Below are 20,491 nucleotides of genomic sequence, written 5' to 3' on the forward strand. Positions count from 1 at the left end.
TTTTCAGTGTACAAAGTCCATTTCCTTAGCATGAGGACTTCCATTCACGCCTTCCACGGCCCATGAGATAAGAGCAGTACAAAAAGCAGATTTGTAGATAATATAAAATATTTTTTTACATACATAAATAACTCAATCCAGACCAGGTGTGGCCCTTGGACCTGCTCCTACTACCAATGTGCCTTTCTGATGGGATAAATATTTATCACAAGTCATAACACCCCATGTTCTGGTTGTGATAAAATAGGTATTCATTATAGAAAAAGTAAGACAGGCTGCGGTTCATTTGATCTGCTCTAACAGGATTGCAGGTATTAACCCATTGTGGCCTGCCGATGGCTTCTCATGCTATTTGAAGACCACTAAACAGAAAATTCAAGTAATATTCTACGAGTGTCTGCAAAATGTCTAATGTGAAACGCACCCGGCGCTATACGCACGTGTGGGACCCAATTATCCTCCATCCTCAGGAAACCCCTTTTACAGGTAAATTACAAGGACACGGTATCTCGGGTAATATGGAATCCAGAAAGCAGCTATAATGACACAAGCTGTTATGGTTATCCAAAATAGCCTTTTTTATGATAATAAACCCGGATGGTTCTGTTTACACTTCTTTAAGCCAGTGAGCTATGGGACACTTATTAATCCTTTACATTGATGGGCTCCATAGCATTCAGCATCTGCAGTGCAGAAAATGTCATCTTGTTACAATCCCCTCATCTTATTTACAACTCGGAACATCCAATGCATGTAATGAGAACCACTGACAGGCGGCAGGAGAAAGAACATTAAAAAACCGATGAGTAGATATATCTATATTCATGCTTCTTTTGTAGTACGCCATGATGTCGTAGAACAGGAACATGCTTGTCACACATTGGATAAAGTTAAATTGTCTGAAGAGGAAGCAGCCGTTTAATGGAAGGCTGAGCTGCGATATAATCTTTCGTTTCAGTAAAGATGTCCAAACGATGTGTTTAAGGATCTAGATTTTTTTAACCCCTACTATGGCATGTCAGCGACGGGGCGTTTCTGTTTCAAAGTGTCAATAAGGGACAAGACCCCACGTTTTACGCTGGTCGTGACTCTCCGGGTCACAGAGTCTGCAGGAAGAGGAGGTGGTTGAGGCTTCTGGGAGGGAGGCCTGGCGACCAAACACTTCTGATACCGTAACTGCAAGAAAACACAGATTTGTGCTAACGATTAGTCAAACATGAGCCTAAAACATAAGGCTTGTTGGGAAAAAAAACCCACAATATGAGTATTGTTACAATCACATGACATTTATTTCCTTGGGAGAGGAGTTTGAATAATGCAACTAGGAGCTTTCAGAAAGCTTATCGCAGTGAGAAACACAAAGCGGTGAATGGGACGCAGAAATTTCACACAGCCCCAGGGTCTGCGACCGACAACTTACTGTAGGAACCCAGAGAGAAGAACAAGTCATTTGTGACACTAAAGATAGAAAACATAACGGAGAGAAAGGACTGCAGAGAAATACACCTCTCAGCACACTAAGCCAGCCAATGGTACCGATGCAGTTGTTTTTATGGGTTTAGGAAGGCGGAAGCACTCTCTTAGAAACTCCACATTTTTATTACTTTTCAACATGTTTGTGTTGTGAGCAGAAATGTTTTTTCATGTTACATTTCTACCGCAGGCAAGCACAAGGTGTTTAGGATTCCTTCTAAGTTTTTAATTTGTTTATTACTAGTCTCAAATACTACAAATCTCTAGATTGAAAATTAACCAATTAAACCATAACATGCTAAAAATCTCAAGTGGAACAGCACCTTTAATTATTATAACTCCTCTGCATATCAACAAACGCTAAATATTACACGCAGCAGCTCGCCAGTGGCCAGACCGCATTCCACCATGATCAAAAAACAGAACTGACTGAGGCCTCAGCTATAGGTGGCTCACACGTAGCGTAATAACACAAAAAGCCGTCTTACCATGCAAGCAGCCTGAACAGCCTCTGAGACATTCCCGGCATTGGGCTCACACCAGAAAACATGAGTCTCAAAATGCTGATTCCCGGTGTCCATAATGAAAGCGAATGTGTGCACATCCTTCCCGACTCCCATGAAGGACAGGAAGCGAACCCTGCACTCCACCAGGACTTCTTCATCCTAGAAAACAGGGCACCATAACCGGACCGCAGATCGACTTTATCTATCGACACTGACTGGCTGATAGAGATGTGAGTGATTCCAGTCAGGCGCTGTTCGTTCAATGTCAAGGAGAATCAAGTCGTTCTTTCAGGGTATCGATACAAAGAGTATGAAATACCGTGCGTGAAATGAGTGAAGAGACGGTCCACTAAACCATGCACCAAACATGAAGTCACTGTGTGCCCCAGTGTGTCCTGTACTGCCACTAAAAGCAAACTTCCCGGCTGTGTGTAAATTATACATATTCACCATTTACTTGCAGTTTCTTACCTTTTCTTTGATGACTGTGACAGTCGCATCAGCCACATTCAGAATTACTGGTGTCCAGTCTTCTTTGTCCGAGGGGTTCATAAGCGTTTCAATGGCTTCATTTACAATATCCATACCTTCAACAGAAGAGAAGAAAGGGGTGCCTGCAGGATTATTTAGGCACGCCTCATTAAAAGTAACCATAATATTGTCCAGGGCACAGGTAATGAGAAAACCTTATAGCAGTACTCGTGGGGGGGTTGGCGAAAGAGTCCCTAGACAGCAGTATATGCAAAGATAACGCAGATGGGTAACTCACCTACAGGCCTGGAGACTTCCAACATACCCAGATACAGGACATGGAACTTCTGCACGAGTTCTGTCTTTGGTGTTGGGAATTCTACTGTATATGAGGAGAGATAACAGACCATTAACAGTAACCCGGCACATCAACTAACACTCATTCCACAGAACACATTGTTTGTTGTCTTCTAAATCTTGGCTCAGCAGCTTGTGTGGCTTCTGTGTTTAAGCGCAGGTTGATCCGTTAATATCCCCATATGGATCAATAGATCAGTAAGAATTCAATCTTTCTAGGAAAACGCAAGGAATGATAAAGACATTTATAATAGATTACTGCTCTGGTGATCTGACACCCCCCGGAGCACTTGTGGTTAAGGTTCTCGGGATGATACCTTCCGCAGAGGCATTTTATGAGGAGGAAAAGGGATATAGCCACATTGCATTTTTACTGGCCCAACATAACTTCCATGATTTCAGATGTCTCTTCTTCAGGTGGATTTCAATGTAATGTTTCCCAACGAATGGTATCACATTCAGATAAAGAGTGTTTAATTGTTGTTGGTATGAGAGCCTCTCTCCTTCCTCACGTACCTTGCAATGGCACATCCAGGCTCGTGTGTGGCCGCTCCTGCGATGAGCTGCAAGCAGTGGCTTTGGCGTTTTTCCTTTCTGCCATAATCTGTGTAGAACGGAACATTTTTGTTGTTAACTTTAATCTTAGTTAGTTGCGTGTCCCCACAGACAGTCCTGGAGGGGAGTTCATGTGCAGGCTGATGTGAACACATCTCAGACATGGAAAATAGCAGGGGACGGGCAAAGGGTTAATACATAAGGGATGTGAAAGGGACCACAGAGCCATCGTCTACATTAAAGTGCATATAATGGCTGAAGTGTCCCTTTAAATAACACATTACTTTTAATGGATTGGTGTATAAGCAGTGCTATCTTGAAAAGGAAGAATAATCCTTCCCGACCCTACTTACTGAGTAGCCTCTCTACAATTCAACCGCTCCTCTGCATATTCTCACCTTAGAACAGATTTCGTGGAGACTAGTGGCAATCGCTTTCGCTGGCGTGTCACATCTGAACACGTGACATTTTAAAATTCTTGTTTCTTTGTCTCTTGCAACATAAGCGAAGTCCCTGTGAAAATAATACAAATGTAATCACATTTTTTATGTATTTTTTATTTGTGCAGTTGGGATTATTGACGGTATAGTACGAGTAACCTCTCCCCGCTCCGGCACAGCATCGGCAGCACTAATAACACTCTGATAATGGAGCGATAAGACTGGAGACCTGCTTGCAGAGGTGCTGTTACCGCGCGTGTATAATAAGAATGTCACTCTGAAACTCAATTGTATGTTTTCTGCTCGGCAAACAAATACAATATGCTGCGCTGAATTGTAAATTGCAAATGAGTAAACCCTAAGAGTAATAAATCTCCACATGCAGCTTAATTGGAAAGCTGCCTCCTTCATTGAAATTCAGGAAACATGTCGCTCCGCTCGTAAACACGGGGTTTCGGGAACGGCAGCTCCGATAAGCTTCTCAAAATGGTATATAGAGGAACATGAAAACGTTCAGCATAACAAAGGGCCCCGCCATACACCGTCTCGTAGGCCAAGGTTTTTGAAAGTTTTACTGGCCTATAATCCCTCCAGTTTGCCATTTCACATGGAAACGCAGAGAAAGGTAGCCCTACGAATCAACACATAACTGCTTTGTAGTAAACAACAGAATGTCACGGTCTTAATCACCCAGAGGGACTCTGAGCGGAAAGCATTTTTAGCGAAACAGAACATCATTAGCATCACCAGAAAGAATACTCTCACCGTGGTGTTTTAGCAGGGAACGTCGCCCATCAAACGACATATTTCAATGGCGCCCTACAGATCTGCAGATAAAGGGACGTTTACTGGAACAAAATGAAAGCCGCTTTTCTTAAGTGTTGCATCCAGCGCTGTATTTAATGCTCTTTAACACAGCGCTGTAAAGCAGGAGCGCCTCAGACTCACAGGCCCCGGAGCCCTAACGCTACCAAGTCACGGCTCCAAAGGATACCCTTCCCAAACGGACACCGTCCTGCACACGAGCCTTTGGTGAAGACGTTAAAAGCGATTTGGATGCCATAACTTATCCATTAATCTGGCTGCCTGACGTGATCATCCTGCCGTTATCCAAGGGCAATAGCTTTGTGGCCCCCTGTCAATGACACAGATGTCTAGGAATGTTAATTGAACACATGTTTCAATCAATGCAGTTCTTCAGAGACGTCTATCATTTGCTGTTTCAGGAAATTGCGTTGGGCTTTGTGGGTAGCAGAAAAATATTTGTGCCGCGTGGCAAACAAACCGCTCCTTAGTAGTAGTCCACAAGTCAGCCAAAGCTGGTTTTACTCGCAGGAAAGCATTAAATTCCCTCGACACTCCAGTGAGTATAAATCCCATCGTGATTAGCCAGTAATTCATTCACAAGTGCTGTAGAGATCTTCCATGGTGTGTATGGAACCGGCTGAGCATCATGGGATTTGTAGTCACAGCAGCTGGTGCACGAGACGTTGAATTTCCAAGGAGGAACGTTCTTTTTATAACGCAATTGCTTGAAAACAAAAACAGATTTCGAGAACAAAACTGGTTCAGTGAACTCGCTGGATCCAGGCTTTCGTTCCAGTTTTTGACAGCATCTGTAATGAGTTTGCGCCTTATCGTCTATCTGTCTTTGGAGCAGATTATTGCAGGTTACTCAGGTGCAGTCAAATACAATAACTTATCTCTAGTCTCTTAGATGGGGCGATGGACGTATTCTTCCGCTTCTCCACTGCTTGCCAGACACATGCTGTATATACTTCAGAGGTTGCCGGTCCTGCAGTCGTTACACTAGAACCCACATTCATAACGGAAATGCCCCAAGAAAAAAAACATTTTCCTCCTTGAGCATGTATATCATAATATAGGTTACCATCGATAAAAACCTGGTTTTATCCTGTTTTGTAAACCTCCTTTTTCTGCAGACCTGGAGGCCATTGCTGTCAGTCATGTGATATTTAGGGTGATTTTCTTCCCTGCAAACACTGAGCAAATTCTTTATGGGAATGCTAATGAAGGCCATTCCTCCATCATTAGCAAGTGTGTCAGGCTGGGCAATTAAGACTGAGTCATTCTATTGTTTATCTCAAGCCACTATGATGAAGAATTAGGATGTTTGTCTAGAAGATTAGGCTAAGATTACAAATCTAGAATTACTGATATGCAGCTGCCTGAAAACATTATGCAGAAACTAGAATATATATGTCATATAGAGACGGTGATGGCGATGCCGCATCCCTGCGCTGTATCAGGCTTGGTGAGAGTCATTATATTTACTGTCAATGTGGCAGATAATTGCAGGTTATTGTTATTTATTGGTTTTATAGCACCATCATATCCCCCAGCTCTATACTATGCTACATAGCAATAAAACAATAATATGGCTATGCGGAGGTTAATGAGCATATAAATATTTGCTCTTGTTTTAATAATGCCCAAGTAATAGAAGGTGTGCTAATTGACAATCACACCCATATTTTATCAATATGATAACTCCATATGATAACTTTTTTTTGTCAAGGTCACAAGTCAGGCTTCTAATAATGAATAACAAGGTCACATGCTGAGCCATTTCTCATCCTGTATATTAGACACTGATTTAAGTAATCTGAATATAGTAACGAACCCTTTAACAATTACAAGGGAATTCATCCAAAAACCACGAAAACACTGATACATTTTCCATCTATAAATGCCAATTAAGAAAATAAATGCAGTACACAGAAAAGAAATTATCATCTCTAATTGGCAATGCGTCTTTATACAAATGCAAATTGAATGCGGACGTTCATCCAAATGACAATCAAGAAGTTATAGTCGATAAAAAAAAAAAAAAAGGCAAGAACGGAACATGGAACTTGCTGGCAGAAAAGAACCATTCGTTCCATCTACTCTTCCATTTCTTCCTGCTTTAGAAACCTCAAACCTTATTTATTCCTTGTCTTATATTTAGGGTAACCCAAATGCCTATCCCATGCATGTTTACATTCCTCACTGTATTAACCTGTATTACCACTTCTCCTGGAAGGCAATTCCTCTTATGGACCACACTCTCAGTAATACAATACATCCACACATGTAACAAGCATTACAGCACATATGCATTGTACATATATGACTATATCATTCTCTGGAAACATATGAGCCTATGGAGCTTGCCTAGTTGAGATGGTTGAAATGGACAACTGTATTTAGACTCAAAAATCCCTTGCAACCCTTTTTTTCACAGCTACCAAAAATTTGTGTATTAATTCGATGATCATTGCTGTAATAATAAAGAAACACAACATCGGGACTGCAACTTCCATCATAAGCAACATACTGCTGCCTTCAGTCATGCCCTAAAGTTAGGACCCCCACTATAGATCATGCAAACACTCAGCAATCATGGACACTTAGACATTGCCATGCACTAACATTCCCTCTCTGGTGAATAATAACTAATATTAAAGCTACTTAAGCTGAATTAAGATATAGCAAGGGATCTGCCCATGTTTTGCAGAAGAGGGGCTGTCCCCTTCCATGTAAATGACACCATACGTGATACAATTCCCTGTGTTACTCTCTCTAAGAATCTAGAGATAGGCGATTTTGACTGGACAAACATCTTTAGAATCCAGGTGCCTTTTGTATCCTGACTTCTGAAATTCATTTTACACTTAAAACATCTCTCAAAACATACCTGAACAGCTCTTCCAACTCAAGCAATTTTCTTGGTAAGTAGATTATCAAAAATGGGGTAAAATGCTGTGCCCTAATAGGGGTCCAGATGGGTGCCAATGCATTCACACCCCAAGTCCCAGGATGTCACACCACATCTTCTATTGCCCCTGGGCCTGGTGTGGACCAAAGAGGGATGTTATGCCGTAATGAAACTCTGCTTATTTTTCTACTTGGAGTGACCAGCAGATGAGAGATGTGTGCTGGCTGCAAAGAAGGTCTCCTTCCACCACACTCAATCAATAACCATTCCCCACTGGGTTCACCAACCCCTGACGACAGGTAAGAGCTGGGGGGTAAGGTTGACCAGTAGAATTGGGGATAATATCCAATAATAATAATAATAAAAACATTGAGAAGCATTGCCATAGTCCATTTATTTTGAAGTGGAGTTGGAGACCCCACATCTTTTAGAGCATAGGGTATCCTACTACCACATTATGGAAAATGTGTGCCCTAAATACACTACTACTAACTGCTTGGCAGGAAAAAAGATGGAAGTGGTTAAGGAGAAATGTTACAGAAAATATCTTAAAAGCGTGATAAATGTTCTACATTAAAAGTAAAATAAGATCCTGTTGTTTTAGAGGTAATGCCTACAGAGCCTTTTATTCTCGAGTCAGACTGTAGGATGAATCGTGGCTGCCATATTGATTTTTCTTTCCCTCTGACGACTGACAGCCCTACTTAAAATGTAACAGAACAGTGACAGGTCCCTATGGGGTGTCTAAATGAAAGATTAACACAGAACAGAATAGCATTTGCCAAAGATCAAGAAAAGGACATATGTTAAAAATAAATACCCTAATCCAAATTTTTCTCATTGAAATACACACGAGAATGTTAGCCCTTTGGCAATAAGCTCATAAAGCCATATCTCAAAATGAATTTAGGAGATTAATGTGAGCGCATATGTGCTCATCGACAAACAAAGGCACATTTGACCCTGTAAAACATGCATTCCTTAAAGAAGAACTGTCTCATCTGTGATACAACCTTAACTTGATTTAGCCCTTAAAAGCATATATCATATAGCTACTAGTCTATTTTAAATGATCCGTTTCTGATGCTGACATACTCTTCAGATCTGATGTCACATTTGCCTGAATCTTATTGATTTCCATGATCCCTCATTGGGATTGTTCGTTAGCCCAAGCAGGACGTTGTAAGTCACAATACATGTATTCAGCTCTGTCTCTGGCCTTTCCCCTTCTGCATTTTTGTATTGCTATTCTTTTATATATTTGGGTGTATTTCCATGTATTGTGATTAAATTGATAAGCAATGTCTATCTTGCTTATGTGGATGTGCTATCATCTTTATAATGTATAGAATTTTACCATGTTAGAAAGAGAGAAAGAGAGAAACAAATTTGATAAAGATGATCCCTTTATTGGCTAACTGACACATAATGGATTGCAAGCTTTCAAGACCATCTAAGAAAATAATAGGGGTAAAAGTAAAATAAAATAAAAATAAGGTTAATCTTTTGATACTCAAATAAAAAAATAACACTGATTAATGCGTTTTAAACAGGTGTAACATTTAGGATGTGGATAATATGGAATGTGATAAACTAAAAGTAAATACACTGAACAGTGACATTGAATTAAAACAAATTGATAAGAGAACCGTACAATGTGTTTGCACGTAGCTTAGTGCTCGTCTACGGTAATCCATCGATTGATTTAATCCCTTTAATTGAATTCTAAACAGATCTGCATAAAGCTCTGTGCAGATGCAGTAGCGGTAACTATTTGCATACGCCAGGTAAAAGCTCTGATACAGCGAAAAGCGTTGCATTCATTTTTTTGGACCGTTTTTCTTTGGTTTTATTATTTGCCTGGATCTTGCAATATGGACGCTGGTTGCTGCACGTTTTAAATGTAAGGCATTACTTTTTGGAATAAGTTTGTTGGCTACATCTATATTGATTTATATTGTTTCCATCATTTTCTACATTTCCGAGAATAATATACAGGGGACCACCTTATTGGCATTGAGGAGTGCACATACTTGAATTTATATGTGAGTAGACTGTGACTGATTTTAGAAATGGTTTTCAATATCTAATGTAAAGTGTTCAGCTCTCATGCACTTGGATGCTACTTGAGTCATCAGTTCATCTACTCAACATATGAGCCTCGTTTGTCACCCCATCCTAACAGGTCCGAAAGGCAGGCACCAACCAGCTGGTTTTGGGATTTCTAGTATGAAGGTTATTCCATGCTTTGCAATATAGATGTTTGTGAAACATATCACCCTAATATAAAAATTTATCACAATGGAATAATATTTGGGAATTTGATCCATACAGCCCATAATTTGGATTCTTATTGTCAAAGGCCTACCACATTTAAAAAAAACCTATTCGTAACACGCCAATGCTGCGCACATCTGACCCTGGGTAGTCGTATAGCTCCGGGAAGATATCCTGGTTACAGCACTTTAATTTGTCTTGCAATAAAATAGAACAAACTGCTTTTAAAATTGATTCCATTTATTCCAGTTCGTGACGTTAGAGGCTACCAGATCTAAACAGTACAAAGCTAATTCAGTGTCCTCAGGCCTTTAAAGCAGTTTTAAATTGTTTCTACTAACACAAGTAGCAATAAAAGAGGCAGTCGTGTGTTATTACGTGTAAAACATTAACCATTTTGGTGCCGGGGCAGGATAACAATAAAAACCCTCCATATACATTGAGAAGACACAAATGACCCGCAGTGTAACTGATTTAAACTCTGGGATGGCCAACAATACAATATGTGCAATGACGACTTATCTACCATGAGCGGTTTTGGGGGAAAGGGCCAAAAGGCTATTATATGCCAAAAAATAATTTCTACGAGGGTTATGTAAAAAGAGTAATTCTGGTGTAAGGAATCTTGTACTGGTTTCTGTGGTGATTGACCCACTTTAAAGTCCCTTTAATTATTTAAATGTGTTTATGACTTTCCTTTTCTCTCTCTCCTCTCCTCCAAGCTTGGTAATTTTCATCCTGCAAACCAATTACCTTTTTAGTAGCCCTCCTCTGAATGTGTTAATATTCTTCAGGAGATGGGGGTCTCCAGAACCATACGCAATACTCTAGGTGAGTTCTGACCAGAGATCTATAAAGTGGCAGAACCACCACCTTCTTCCTGCTACTGATGCCTCTAGTTATACAACCCAGCACCCTGCTTGCTTTTCCCAGTGTTATGTTGTTTTGTCTGCTTACCTAAATAAAAAAAAAAAACCCACATTTGGCCTGTCATAACCCCTAATGTGTGCAATTATGTTTACACATTAGGTTGTAGAACACATCCCGTATACAGACATTATATAGTTTACAGCCATCAGCTGGCTGTTCTCAGCAGGGGCGACTTTTTCTTGCTTGTCGATAACCTTTGATTATCCCCCATTGGTGCCCATTGGATTTGGACGATAAGTGTATTGTTCTCTGAATGCAATTCACAGAAATGTAAAACTCAGAAGGCATGCAAGATGTAGAAGGAAAAGAAGTTACCTCTCCCTGGATCCGTGACAGCGTGAAGAGACAGAAAAAGACAAGTTAGAAGAGCTGTTACTAAAGTCAGAGATGCAGAAGTATAAAGACACGCTTGTCAGACGCGGTAAGCATATTCATACAGGCTGGCTTATGGTTCAAGTGATCAATACACAGTTGATTGCTTTCCTTGACTGTTAAATTAATTATACCACCTAGAACAAAGACTACACACGTTTAATATATACACATACACACACACCAATAAACAAATGTATTAGAACGTATTAGAAGGACAATAATAACCTTCCAAATAGACTATGTGCTGAGGTTGAGAAAAGAGAATGAAGTGTGAGGGCAGCAGCTGGATTGGGAGATTTGGAGACGCAGCATATGCACTGCGAGCGGTAAACCCTCATCAAACTCCTCGCAGCATCTGATCGGGAGGCGCAATAAATCACAGGATCATACAGCAGATACGCTTCCACCGTATGTTCACACGCATCTTACTTCCAGGGAGTCTGGGGGCTGTGCTCTACAATTCCCATTACACACAGGCATCCAAAAACAGTTCTACCCCGCAACATCTGAATTGAGGCCTATAGTTTTTGCTTAGGTCGGCCTCAGCGTTAGAAGAAAGGTGACAGGGTTTCCAGTGAGTCAGTGAGGTGGCATTTTATTTTTTTGTGAAAGTATTTTGCAACTTCGGGATCATTAAGAAATATAAGTAATCCTCAATATATCACATTTTAATTAAAGGTACAGGCCAGATCTAGTCAACTGACCTTCATCGATATGCCAACAAAGCGGAAACATTTGTCACCAAACTGCTAGTGCCCAGCTATAAATTCTGAGAGATTACCCCATATGCTGACAAGAATGTCATCATCTGAAGAGCCCCGCAGGGGATAATTTATCTTCACTCGATAATCTCTGCATTAACCTAGAATTTAATCATTCTGACAGAGCCACCTGCGCTTCTGTGAAAATGTCCAGAAAAGTTGCACTGACTTTGAGAACATACAATTTTATGAAGTCCATCTCTGTAATATTAATATCCTCATAGACCGACACTGTTGTATTCCTGGCAAGAATGATGACAGCCCCGCTCATGAGCTTATATTTACATAAGTATCATTTGTAGTACAGAGACACTGAACTTCATTGTAATAGTTACAATCAGCATAACAACACAAATGATCCATGGGTTCGAAAGCCTCTACAGCAGGCCACTGATGATACAATATAGTTATTTCTCAAGAATGTACGCAATTAAGGATTGGAAAAACCTCAAAGCACTGTTGAGATTAATTATCCGTCATACCTACAGCTCGTCCCATGAAGTTGGTATATGGTACTTTTGTCTAGTTTTCTCTGGTGTCATTGACAAATAGGACGGTCACAATAAATCTGTGTTGGTGGGATCCTACAAACTATGATTGACCAATATAGCTTCAATGAGACACACAGCAGTCTGAGGATGCTAGAGAACCTCGCAACAACCTCCATAACTGATAAATAATCTATCATTGCAATGCAACTCATAGTTTAGCGGGCTGAGCCCACAGAACTTCCATGAAGCTATTACACCTTTGCTTCCATCTAATATTGTAGTAACGTTACAGATATGTTCTGTTTCTGTTGAAAATCTCGACTTGGGGTTCATTCACTGAAGGGACGGTTAGCAGCAGTATGCCCGAGGGTTGTAATTTCCACTCCCTCGCTTCATTATTCATTATGAAGGACCAACAATGGCAAGCTTGTCCAGTGTGGAGGACTAAGCTAGCCCTGTATAATGTATAATTCAATGGGTAAAGGGGACTCTGAAGAAACCTCACTCATTTAATTAAAGATTATAGGTGGTCAGCAAATCTGTTCCTGCAGCAGTAGCTCACTGCGGTTGGACCTTCGTAATGTACAGTGATGTCAAGGGTTAAAACCACAGCTGCCCTGCAAACAATCCCTTTAGTGCATAAACCCCATTATAATCCAAGTAAAAAAATGAATGGGGTTTATGGATGAAAGGAGGTAACATGCAAATACAGATTACATTGTTACCAATATCATAGCGTATGTTTTGAATAATAACACCGGTGTAATGGACCAAATCCCAGTGAACCGGATAACATTTGCACGCTGTAACACCATACTAACTGCAGCTTGGCCGGACTATTAATCCACGTATCTCACCGGAGAACAGGCCAAAAATCACCCCTTCCATATAGCCAGCTCTAATGAATATCTAATTACCAACATGATTCTGCTAGACCACTGGGGAAAAAAGTACACAAGTAATATGAAAAGGAACTTGCAACACATTTTTGAAACTATAATATGCAAATTTGTAGAAGGCAGAAAAACCTGAGAAACCTAATTTACTGCTTCATAAAAACCAGGTTTTAATAGACATTGGATAGTTCAGCGCCTCTAACAATATAGTTAATTAAAAAGAAAAACAGAAAATGCCGGTGTGGAAATTACAGTATGAGCCAATATTACCCCCCCCCCCCCTATTGTCTATGTGGGTGTATAATTCCAGTGAGGCTCAATGAAGCGGACATGATTTTATGACAGTGCAGAGAATTCATACACAATTGCAAAGAACAGATTACTGCCGCTGAACGGAAGGGTCAGGGCAACAATTATTCTTTAAATATATTAATTTCAACCCTAAATTGAAACTTCTCTATTTAACAAAGAACAATCCTAGTCACTCCCACGCTGGAGTCATATCATCAGGTACATGTCCTGTGGTGTAACTCCATATCTCGCACCAGGCCCATAATTTCGAACAGCCCCCCAGCTCTGTCACCTTCTTCCTGGTGGTCTAGCAGTAGGAAGCAGAATACCTGGGTCTTTGATGCACACCCATTATATCAGTTAATGATGCAGGCAAGCAAAAGTCACATATTTTATCTATATACACACACACACACACACACACACACAGAATACCCAGCAAGCTACAGACATATTCCAGGCAAAGCATCACGGGAGTATCAATTCCGCAACAGCTGGACATTCCACCGTTGGCTACCCCTGCTCTAGAACATGTGGACTTGATGGACAGACATGTAAGTCCTGAAGAGTCATATAAAGCCGCTGTCTCCACTTTCCCACTTGTGCCTTTGCCTTACAGCCCTGATTAACCACTACCAAGAAAACCTTGTAATATATTTTTCATGGATTGAGTATTTAATATGTCACAGAATGTAATATTTTATGCCCCCCCCCCACCATCGCTTCTTGCAAAACATAGTCTCTGATGTCGTATGCTTGAACGGGTGACTCACTCCGTTACTGGAGAAACTCAGGTGCGATGTTCTCTGCTACTCTGGAAGCACTTACTCCCACTACATTATTATTAACGTGTGCGGGTCAGACGTGTGAGAAAGCCCCTGCTCCTCGCTTAATATCTATATGAGGCAGAGGCAGTGGGAAGATATATATATATATATATATATATATATATATATACACAAAATGCTAAACCAACTTAATTCTGCCTCCGTTATGTGAAAATATCTTGTGAAAGAAGACATATTCACAGAAATGAGAATTTCCGTGTATGATACTTCACAGTAGCTTCTTGATGCTGATGGTTATGCATAGATGTGAATGTCACACCAGAAGAAATCATGTTAACAGCACGGGGGATGGGCCATATTATAATCTTCACAAAGGGGGTAGAAGAGAAAAGATCCAGTAATTATTGCTGTCTATACCATGTACAAGCAAGTTACCCACTCGCACATGCTGGAGAAGATATTACACCGTTAATAATCAGTGGTAAATTAGGTCCCTCCAGATTCATTTACATTTACAGCCCACAGTTTTTATCTCTTGTCTCCAGTGTTCCCTCTAAGCTGTGCGCTTGTGCGCGCGCACATAGCTTTTTAGAAGAGCGCACACGTTCAAAAATTGTGCGCACAACAGTTTTTCCCCAAAAAAGAAAAAAATAATAATTTTTTTAAAACTTTATGCAGCGCGGATATTGTGCGCACAAAATTTTTGCTCTGTGAAAATTTTTGCACAAGAGAAATTTTCTGCGCACGCCAACTAAGAAAAATTAGATGGAACATTGCTTGTCTCTACTGTTCACTTCCCACAACTGATTGTTTGAATCCTTGGCCGGCACCAGCGATGGCGTCTCTTCCACAGGAGCTCATGACAAAAATCGGGTGACATACAATACCACAGTTAATATGGCAGGACTGATCAAGCTAAGCTAGTTCTAGAAATTTTTTTACCCGTGAACCCTGAATTTTCCTTACCTAGAACAAGAGCTAGTCATTAACAAAAAACACATATGACTTTCTTGGCATTAGGTTAAATTGTATGATCTGATAATAAGACCTTGAACACTACAGCCTGTGGTCTACACACAATGGGGCCACTGATGGAAAGTTACGCTCCATAAAAACTGGAAGGTTAAGTGATTATTCACACCCACAAAACATGGATGCAATAGAATACGGTTGGGTCGTTCGGCTAACAAATGCAAGGGGTTATGCAGATGCCCGAGCGCCTTCACACAGAGGCGAAGTTGGCTGCCCAATGCAAAGATTGGTTGTCACAACCCGGGCTATAAACTATATGTGTGAACCGCTTTGCCATTTATAAGTTGGAATGGAGGGAACAGTTTCCCTCAGCCTTTTTTTTAAAACTTGTAACCTCCTGTTTAATTGGTGCAACCTCCCCAAAACACAGAAGGTTGTTCACGTGGGTGCCCGAAACGCCCATCTCATAATACATTTCACAAATGGTAGGAAGGAATGTTTTATTACAAATGTCTCATAGGCTTCTGTTGTGTGATAAATGGCCTTAACATTACATTATGAGCTCTACTAGTTGTGTGTTTTCTGACAATCATTTCAAGTTTTCTGTGTGACATTTTCACTTTATTCATATGTCTGCCAGAGGGTAACAATGACAAGTACAGCTTAATCATATATGTGTCAGATGATGAACAATACATTCTGTTCTCTTTGTTAATTATACAACAGATCTTCTGAAATGTGAAAAAAAACACATTTTCTTCTGCAATCTTAATTTCTAGTTTACCCATGACGTATGACACGGCCATCATGTGTAGAAAGTGTACACGCTGCAGAAAAAAAACTAAAGCCCATTTTTTTCTTTATAGGTAGCAAAATATTGTACATATCATTAGGTTGGGCCAAAGGTTCTAGTGCCACGGGCAAACTGTCCGTGGTACCTCCTCTTGCATGAGAGAGAACCAGGTGCTGGCACCACCAGCTCATTGGCCAAGTACATGTCAGCCATGATCTATGGACCTGTAGTTGTTTTATTATTAGTATGTGAACTAATGGCGGCCAGGAAAATACAAAAATTGTTCCAAAATTTTGAGGGCACTTTTGCTTTTTTCTACATGGGACAGCTCATGCTGCATCAAATATCCCAGCCAAACTGCTCTTGACATACAGTATCTCACAAAAGTGAGTACACCCCTCACATTTTTGTAAATATTTTATATATTTTCATGTGACAATACTAAAGAAATGACACTCTGCTACAATGTAAAGTAGTGAGTATACAGCCTGTATAACAGTGTAAATTTACTGCCCCCTCAAAATAACTCAACACACAGCCATTAATGCCTAAACCTTGCCAACAAAAGTCAGTCAGGTATGCTCTTTGGACAGGGTGTCTTCAGTAGAGTATTGTGGACCTGTGCAACCCACGTGAGAAAATCTCAGGTCTATACTTTTGTTAGGTCTGTAAAGAGAAATAATTGCATTCTCCATCTCAAGCAAATCTGGCCACCCACAATCCACTTTAACATTCACTAAACATTTAGTAAAATATGGACTATTCAAAACCAACATCTGCTACAATGTGCATTTACTGTTCTAAACGCTGAAGAGAAGTGAACAGGGAAACTAGGAGCAGTGATGTAAAATCACACGGATAAACTGGTTATATCATTCGGTTTTATGTAGGTCATGTTCCATGAAATTCCATGTTAATCACTTCTACTCTAGGAGCAAACCTGTCTATGAGGGTGATTTGAATCTTTCCTAAATCTGTGACCCAAAGGTACCTCAAGCTGACTTGTGTGTGGTTCAAAACCATAGTTGTCACATTTTAATAGCAGATCTGCCTTTAAGAAACCTCCTGTTTATAAAAATAACTAGGAAATGTCATTCTGTCGCAGGACACAGTAACAGAATTCATATAAATCCAGTGTCAGTCGCAACATTCAAGAACTGCATCAGCGGGCAATAAGAGAGGCTGATCATTGTGCAAGACCATCGGCATTCCATCAATAAACATTAAGACAATATATTATATAGCGCACTATGTAATACTAAAGTAGAAATAAGACAATACAGATCTCAGCTCTACTGGTTTTAAAATAGAAAACCCACAGATAAACCCACAGATAGTTAAAACCAACTCCATTCCTTGGGTAGGATGTTCGGTGCTCTGTTTCCGAAGTAATCATTTTTATTGGTCACAAAGAACTAGCTTCGTGTTAAAGTAATAGCTTAGCAACAGCAGAACAACAGACATTTCTCACGACGAGAAGGGGCAGCACAATACAAGCACAGATCTCAGGATTGCAACCGCTGGGGCCAATGCAAACTTGTTCAGAACCCGAAATAAACACGGGAGGTGTTATATTCAGTGATTTATTAGTATCCGGAACCCTGAGCCAAATCTCCAAGTACGGTAATTAGTTCAGTATTCATCAGAGGTTAGAATACAAGCTCCTGGGTGCAGAAATCTGCCGTGACCCCCACCAGGCAATGTCTTGAGAAGTACAAAATATAAATATTTATGATTTTAACCTATCAATGTACATTATACTAGAGATTACTGGAATTTACTACCCGTATAATAGTCAACATATTTACTTTACATGTACAAGGTACAGCCTAGAAGCAAATGGATATTTAAATGAACATTTTCATTAATACATGTTTCTGTATGATCTGAGGTTAACATTTTCCATGACCTTGGAAAACCTGATTAAATGAAGCGCTTTAACCCCTGAAACGGCACAAAACAATAGATGACTTTCCTGTAACATAGGAAGTGGTACCTTTATCTTGCTGAAAGAAGCACGATACCCATCCTCTAACCACATTCACTCCATATTACAGATCACACTCCTGCCTGGCAATGAAAGAGTGAACAGCTGCCTCCAAAACCAACCGGGTTGAGATTGTCCTCGGTGTTCCTGCCAAGCAGGGATCTGATAGACATTACCAAGGTTACCCACCATAAATAAATCAAAGGATAACACAGCCATATCAGAATGAGCTCTCCTGTATTTATACACAGCTCTATGAACAATGTGGTTCTGCAGGACATACACATAACGCAGATAATTTATAAAGCAACACAGCCTGCCATACACAAAAAGAAAACGAGCCATTCATTAACAAACCTGTGATCAGCAGCAGGTAATTGAGGATCCCGAGCCGTGCACAATCTCCAGCGCTCAGCCGAGGACTGCGAGACGCGGATGCTGTGTATCCCCGCCCCTCCAAAGCAAGAACACTTCCAGCACTCCCAGCCATTCATTCATTCACAATCAGCCTCTCTGAAGGTTAAGTGGCTTGGGAGGATGGCAGCTTGCGATTCTTAACACACAGACAGGGACCATTGCCTTCGTACACAAAGCCTTGCCAGATGTCACTGGTAACTGGTAGCCTTTTGGGGAAAGGCTGATTAACAGTGACTAATGGCTCTCACCTTTCAATGTCGGCAGGAAAAAGCGGTTTGTGCACTCCAAACACTGTGGACTACCGCTCCCAAAATGCTTTGCTAGCCTTATCATGGGAATAGCAGTCCTGCAATGCCTGCGTTGCTTGACCAACTCCTAAATGTTAATAAAATAGTTTTCATTTAGCGTCTTAACGATCACATGCCTGGCCATATTTTAGGTAAAATATATTTTGAGAATATCAAAATAGAGCTAAATGCTTGTGATTTATACTGTTGCTTCGCAAGAGAAGGTTAATCGTTTCCACCCACTGAATGCATTTTTAACCCACCGGGTGCAATGTGAATTCCACGGGAATATACGCATGGTTATAAAAATAGTGATGAGAGGAGATGGAGTGTATCTTCTTTCAGTCACGATACATCAGACAACAAACCAGCAAGTAAACAGCCGGCCGGTTGCACCCATACTTAAAACAAAAAAGGCTTGTTTCTTTTTCTGAGTGAACACTTGATTTGAATTCTCGTTAACACCTCCTGAAAACCAAACGTTGTACGAATGCCAGTTTTCAAAAGCATCTGGAAAAAGCGTTCTTTGAAATGCTTTACCCGTGCCGATGCTGGGTACAAAACACAGGAGGAAAAGTGACCATTTGGTTAAGATGTGAAAAGACTAAAAAGTGCATTTTATATATTTTTTTTTATAACAATCATGAGAATAATGCAAATTATGAGCTATAAAATCTAAACGCAGCGATACAGCTGTTGGTAAACTGGGGTAGCAGAAAAGATTTAGCGGCGCAGTAAAAGAGGATTTTTATTAAAATGCAGCGTATGACAGTAATAAAGTTAGCAGCATGATTCAGTGTGCTGCTCCTGTGATGGGTTCTCACCTTTCCTTCCATGTAATGTCTTAAAAGAGGTTATTTTCTCACACGAAGTGATACGTTAGCAAATCTCAATGTGATACACGTGGATCACTCTCACGTTCCATAAATGAAGTCGTGAGCACAATCAAGAGAAAGGACTGAGAATCCAAATACAGTTATTTATCTTAAATAAATACAGGAATTCAAAACTAAGCAGAGTGTGATATAGAACGCCTATTAATGCATATATATACATAAAATACACATACCAATCAGTATGAAGTCTAGTTTCTGTCTCCTGGTCTGCCCCCTCCCTGGGCCTGTGTATCACTACTACTGCAAATGATTGTTTGTGGTCAGGAAAATAACACAGAGAGGAAAATTACCATCAAGGCTAAACTACTAATTATTCTAATTTTATGCCACGATATATAAACAAACGAAAGACATCTGACATAAAGGAAAGATACTTGCTTGGCATAGTTGAATCTTTAACCATACATTCACGGACGCCCCTGTAACACTCATCTACTACATCTTAAGATTGGGAACTAAGATTGGCATGAGGGTCATTACTCCTCGTACTGTTGAAAGTACAGACACCTCCCAGATAGGATTCTTTGACCGAGTCAAATTTGCCTCATTTATTTATTTATTTTCCAAGAACATTTGCCATAAAACCAAAAACAGGAAGGTTTGTACCGTTTATCCACTGAAGGTTTAAGACATATGACTAAGCGAATGCCTCGAACCCCTGACAGAGTTAGTGCCCCTGCTATCGGTAATACAGGAATTATCAGGCCATGCAACCCCTGGTAACTGGTAACCATGCAGACAAGGATCGCCACTCCAGCCATTATATGTACTTGTGTCGCCTTTAGATGATTTATTGCCCCCCCCAGG

General features: G+C 40.4%; 1 protein-coding gene across 6 annotated transcripts in view; it reads right to left on the bottom strand.

Moving 5' to 3' along the window:
* Positions 1 to 554: 554 nt before the first annotated feature.
* Positions 555 to 20,491, bottom strand: part of APBB2 (amyloid beta precursor protein binding family B member 2) — a 130,859-nt gene continuing 110,922 nt past the window's right edge. For 5 of the 6 annotated variants that reach the window (XM_053458398.1, XM_053458394.1, XM_053458395.1 and 2 more), the window contains 6 exons: positions 3,761 to 3,875; positions 3,324 to 3,411; positions 2,749 to 2,832; positions 2,451 to 2,566; positions 1,962 to 2,138; positions 555 to 1,176 (listed from right to left, as the gene is read on the bottom strand). In XM_053458398.1, the coding sequence (XP_053314373.1) occupies positions 1,009 to 1,176; positions 1,962 to 2,138; positions 2,451 to 2,566; positions 2,749 to 2,832; positions 3,324 to 3,411; positions 3,761 to 3,875 (748 nt within the window). In that variant the 3' untranslated portion in view covers positions 555 to 1,008. Of the gene's footprint in view, positions 1,177 to 1,961; positions 2,139 to 2,450; positions 2,567 to 2,748; positions 2,833 to 3,323; positions 3,412 to 3,760; positions 3,876 to 18,441; positions 18,513 to 20,491 lie in introns of those variants that run through there. The other variant, XM_053458400.1, reaches the window with a different exon arrangement.

This window comes from Spea bombifrons, chromosome 1 (assembly GCF_027358695.1).
Source record: "Spea bombifrons isolate aSpeBom1 chromosome 1, aSpeBom1.2.pri, whole genome shotgun sequence".
Taxonomy (NCBI): Eukaryota; Metazoa; Chordata; class Amphibia; order Anura; family Pelobatidae; genus Spea; species Spea bombifrons.